The 5,848-nt window shown below is 38.3% G+C and overlaps 1 protein-coding gene across 1 annotated transcript; it reads left to right on the forward strand.

Annotated features, from left to right (window-relative positions):
- The first annotated feature begins 1,156 nt into the window (after positions 1 to 1,156).
- LOC136253947 (importin-9-like) lies at positions 1,157 to 4,430 on the forward strand. Its single transcript, XM_066046604.1, has 4 exons — positions 1,157 to 1,363; positions 3,226 to 3,456; positions 3,508 to 3,566; positions 4,276 to 4,430. Exons 2-4 carry the CDS (start codon positions 3,290 to 3,292, stop codon positions 4,428 to 4,430), a joined length of 381 nt encoding a protein of 126 aa, XP_065902676.1. The 5' UTR covers positions 1,157 to 1,363; positions 3,226 to 3,289.
- The last annotated feature ends 1,418 nt before the right edge of the window (positions 4,431 to 5,848 follow it).

Raw genomic sequence — 5,848 nt, forward strand, 5'->3', positions numbered from 1 at the left:
CATACATTTCATGTTGGTAAATACATGATCATTGTAAAGTATTGATGGAAAGGAGAGTAATGGCCGGACACAGTAGTTATCGTGGTTATGTTGTAGTGTCATATTGGACTGTATACATTTATCACATAATTTCTGTTCATTGTTTACTAACACAACAACATCACATGATGTAGTACACAGTGTAGCCTAAAAAATACTACATGTGTGCACTAAACTGTAGCCTAAGCCATACTAAACTAACACTATATACCTCTAGTCCATTACCTCTCATGATAATCAGTCCTTATGTCTCTAAGGAAGTTTAGAAGGTATGTATAAACATTCATCCAATAAGGTCTATCTCCATGATTACCTTGTCCAGAGGAGGTAGGACATGTGTGCACACTGCGTACTATAATTGCTTAATTATTATTTGAATTTCATGTGTAGCTCTTCATAGCTTAGAATTATTTACTGAGTCTTCCTCTGTGAATTGTGTACACTTATTTGTTTCACAGGTGAAAGCACTAACATGTCAACTACTACCTCAGGGGTTAGGTGATGAACAAAGTCATGTCAGTAACAATGGTAAGTAATTGTGTGTAATTATTATTGTTGTCATGGTAGTACTAACGAGTATCCATGGCAACAGTAGCATTATGTTGTTGGTCTCCTTAGCAACATTAGATATGTCTGTTGTGAGGTGAACGGTTTGATGGAGTCAGCTCAAATGGCGGACTCTGATGGTCTGCGTGTGTGTGGGTATGTGCGCATGTGCCTGTGCCAACTGTCACAGTTCCTTGCCCGACCATCACCAACTTTTGTCCAACCATCATATAAGTAGTAGCTAGCTCAACACTATTTATTCATTGCACTCACCAAAACTTGAAATTTGGTCTGCCTGACTCACTCACTCACTCACTGCCTGACCACAAGGGCAAGCCTAGAGCCAAACAAAATAGCACGTGGCCACTATTTTACACCACAATAGCAAACTCACCAGTGGGATGTGCCTTTTGGGGTTCTGATGAGTGTAGGCCCTCTAAGCCTTGTTGTTTCGTTAATCTTCATTCAAGCTGCTTGTCTTCTTCATCCAACGAAACCATATCAAGGTATTAATTTTCTGTATCAATCCTTTCTTTCAGCAGCATATTTTAGATGTCACTGAATGTGAACTGGGACCTTGAGAGTTTGTGGAAAAATTTGCATGAAACTGATACGTAGATGCACAGAAAAGATGCAGTATACACAATATTGTTGATCACATGATGATCACATGATGATGGTTTACTACCAGGTGTATAGTATTCGTACAAGGAGCAGGGCTATCGCCATCTTTACAACTTGTGCTGAACTGATCTATACTATGAGTGATGTGTTCCCAGTAAGTGTGTATATGTAATATTTGTAACACGGACATGATGGTGTTGTCTGTATGTACATATGTACATATGTATGTATGCCTGACAGCCCGAGGGCTGAGGGCATACATATCATAAGGGTCAAAGGATAAAAAAAGTAGTGAAACAAGTTAGGTTGCCTTACCTGCAGACATACTAGTAGACATTTTATCCCTAGTCTAGTCTATATACATGAACTGAAGTAGGGATTATATGTCCACTAGTATGTCTGCAGGCATAGACAGCCTCTCTTGTTTCACTACTGTTTTTCTTTTGATTAGCTTAAACTATAACCTAGTGATGACTGATGAACCTACACATACTGCTTTTAAAAAAGAATTTCATCAAGCACGTCAAAAAATTAATTGTGCATCTGAACATGTACCCCAACAATCAATTATTGATAAGTGAAGTGGTCATTACATTTCATTTTTGGCAGTGTTCCACCTGTTACACAACATTACAAATGAAGAACACTATGAGAAGTGTCTCTACAATGGAAAATATGGGCATTTAGCATGATAGCTAGTCGATACAGACAGGAAGCCATATCACACTATCATAAATCGATACCTTCCAAAAGACCTGGAACACAAAGGAGGACAAAGGTAAGTCCGTGGTGTGTGTATTGTACGGGCTGAGGTTGAAAAAATGGATGTCTCAGGGCAAGCAACATCGAATAGTGAAGAAATCAAGTTTGTTTCCTTATCCTTTGTGGAGTATGTTTGACTGGAGGAGTCAGTTAGTCAGGCAGGCCATCAGTTAGTAGAAAATTCAGTTGAATTTTTTAAATAAAATTTATAGAAACTAGTTTTTTAGTTGGTCTGAAGACATTTTTAGGCTTGGTCATGCCTAACCATTACTGTCAAGCTGTCGTGAAGGAAAGTGCAAGATAGCCCTATCCTCAATGATCCCTAATGTATGCTACGGTTACTGTTGTACTGTACGATAATGCATACAGGTGTTTTTAAACCAGGCGCATGCCCACAGCCAGCCAAAGGCGGGCTGTGGGTACGTGCCTGGTTTACTGAAATTGTTTTTGTAAAAATGTGTGTACCTGTCTACCTATGTATATATATCTATCTACCTATCTATGTTTGTTTGTACACACCCACATGAGCAAATCCTTTTAGTGGTAAAAGCAGTCAGCCTATGAAAATTGTACGCTAGATGAAGCCCGTGTTATACTTGAGCATAGGCAAGGTTTGCACTGAGGCAGTTTCTTTTTGCCGGTTTGAAATACAAGTGTGGAGATTCTCTACAAACTTCATAAACTACCTTCCCATTGTGCTCTTCATGTATTTAACTACTGGCTCTTCATGTATTTAACTACTGGCTCTTCATGTATTTAACTACCATAAAACACCATAGCAGGTCTCTTAGGCTACTAGGAAATGTGTATCTCTTCGAATTGAAATGGAGCGTGTCCCTATATGTATGCATACGAAAATGAAGTGTAGCCTTGAGGTTTTGTAGAGAAAATTTGTGGGATAAAACACTATATGTATAAAATGGTTGAGGAGATACTTCTCTGTGTAATAAGTTGTTGAAAGTGGTTTGTTCGAAATTCGCTTCCTTTGCAATGCATAGTAATGTAATTAGAGAATTACAAAATAATTCACCAATTACGAAATCTGAAATTACAAAACTGCATAATTGCATTATTACAATATATTTCCAGTTATATATCTAGCACCGGTTTTTGAAAGTAGCACAACATCAACTTGTTTTAAAATACTCTAATTGAATGGTCATTTGAATTTCGATTTCAGATAGCCCTAAAGCCACTGTACATGTGTGCTGTTATGTTCATTCCTATACCCCATTCCCTGTTCCCATACTACAGGCTGCCCCCAAAGAACTACTCAACCCAGTAAATCCCCCAGTATGTGGAGACTTTTGCTGCGTTGATGAGCACACCCTCAGGGCAGCATGACGATGACATGGCTCATGTGATCCACAAGGAAGTCATTAGTTCATTGTCTACTCTACTAAGAGAATTCCCCAAAATGATGGCTGGTCACCTAGCAACTGTACTGCAACCCATCTGGAATGTTGTGATTAGTAGTACTAACAAGTATCCATGGCAACAGTAGTGCTGTGTTGTTGGTCTCCTTAGCAACATTAGATATGTCCACTGTGAGGTGAACAGTTTGATGGGGTCAGCTCAAATGGTAGACTCTGATGGTCAGTCTGTGTGTGTGTGTGTGTGTGTGTGTGTGTGTGTGTGTGTGTGTGTGTGTGTGTTGTAGTTGTCAGAAGTGTGTGGTACTATTAATTATTATGAAATACAAATCAGTGTTCTTACGAAGTATAATATTTAGATAACTGTATTCATTTATCACATAACAAGTCTAATAGCCCATACACCAGGAACATGGAGTCTTTGTTCTACACCACCTGGTCCCCAGTGTAGAGGTGTACCAATATGGGAATTGTCAATATTCTGATAACTGATAAATTGACTACAGAATTACTGATTCTGATATTTGTAGTAATGAGTTACATCTGAACATAAAAGGTTTTTAGTATGGACACTACAAAAATGTAAAATATGGCTAAAAGCTTGAGTAAACAGGAAAAATAGACTTGAGTAAAAGTGGTGTTAAGGTTGTGTTCACAGGAAAATAGTCCCAACTTGATACTTGAACCCTTAACCACCATGATATGCTTTGAATTTGTTTTACAATTCTTGTTTTACCTACTGAACTGCACAGTCCACCAGAAGTAACACTGGACAACTGAGTTAAATGTCTGCTTTAAAAAGTAGCATTATCCAATATTACCATTATCACAATATCAATACTGATATATTTAACCTCAGTGGATTGTATGCAATATACATATTTTAAATAACAATCTTGTGTTCACACTTCACACATGCAATCCCTGTTAGGAGAGTGTCTTGGGATGGAGCAAGTCTTATTTACTGTGTTTGAGTTTTTTGAGACACTGACCTGCTCTGAATATAAGAAACTACACAAACCGGTTGCCACGGTGATGAATGACTTCGTACACCTGCTGGCCAGGTACATGCACGCAACCAACTGAACAACAGGTGATCATGTGATGTCTTGTGATCAGTGTGAAGTAATGTGATCCTGTGTGATGTCATGATTTCTGTCCATGTGTCACTTTGTCCACCAAACATAAGAAATGATCTGAAACCAGAGGAAGATGGAAGTGGTTTAAGCGCCGTTAAAATGAATTATGCAAAACTGATCAGGTTCTGAGTGGACAATGTAACAAAGTGTGGCATCATTGCTTGGTTTAAAATATAAATACCTTGCTAGTGCTAGTATTGTTATGCGTGAAATATTGTTCCATCAGTTTTGCCTAGAAAACTAAGCACTTTTACAAAGCAAAATACATCATTTTAATCCTCACACGAAACTCAACCAAAATATCTAGCAATCATCAGCGATTACCTACAATCACTAGACTATTGAGGTTCACGTGATTAAACTATGCAATTAAGGTAATATTTTCAAGTAGCACCTGAGGCTCCTCTGATCTGAAACTATTAAATGTTTATCATACAATGTGGAAGTACTGTATATTGGGGATCATGGAGATTTGAGTTTTTCTAGCCAAAAAGATCACCCAAAACCCATCTCTACAATACCATCATGATGATGCCTTAGCATATTGGTTTGGTATAACCAAGCCCAAAAGTACCTTCAGTATGACCCTAAATGCTTCCAATAGGTAGCCACAAAATTAAAAAGACATATTTTTTAATGAAATTTTCTACTGACTGACTACTGTATAGTTGTTACTACTCCATGTCTCAAAAATAAAGAGCATGCAGAGCGGCTAATCTTTCTCGTAATGTGCCCTATGATAATTCTAGTTGTTACTGCCTTAACTGCAAATGGATCATACGCATTACCTGTCTCATGTTGGAAAGCCAGCATTTCATCTCATAGCAGTAACCATCTTCTGCCCTGATATACGTGGTGTCCTCTCACACAAGAACTAAATTAATTCTCCAGGTAAACTAGCCATTGTTAGAGCTGAATCCTGTTGGCATGGTAGTTCGTAGTGCTGAATCAATGAAACTCATGCGTAGTGATGGCAGCTGTGTATGAAATTGTTTCCTATGAAATATTTATGTACTACAATATCAATTTAACAAAAATTTTATGGTACAAAAATTTCGTGCTATACAGTAACTGCCTGCCAGCCTGCCTGATGCCTTCAGACAAGCCTGTAGCTCAATAACAGCTAAGGGTAAAGGCTTGATTTTTTCACTGTCCTAGATGTGCCTTTGGCATACTGCAGTACATAAAATGCACATATCATGGACTTACCTTTGTCCTTCTTTGTTTCTTTTTGTTGACTGTCCAAGGTGGTAGCAGGATGCATGGCTTCCCATTTTTAATGGGAATTGTCCAGACTGGCAGAAGCGTCTTTGTTTGTAACATTGTGTAACAGTCTGGACATGGCTGAAAGTGGAGTGTAATGGC

The sequence above is a fragment of the Dysidea avara genome, chromosome 4 (assembly GCF_963678975.1).
Source record: "Dysidea avara chromosome 4, odDysAvar1.4, whole genome shotgun sequence".
Classification (NCBI taxonomy): domain Eukaryota; kingdom Metazoa; phylum Porifera; class Demospongiae; order Dictyoceratida; family Dysideidae; genus Dysidea; species Dysidea avara.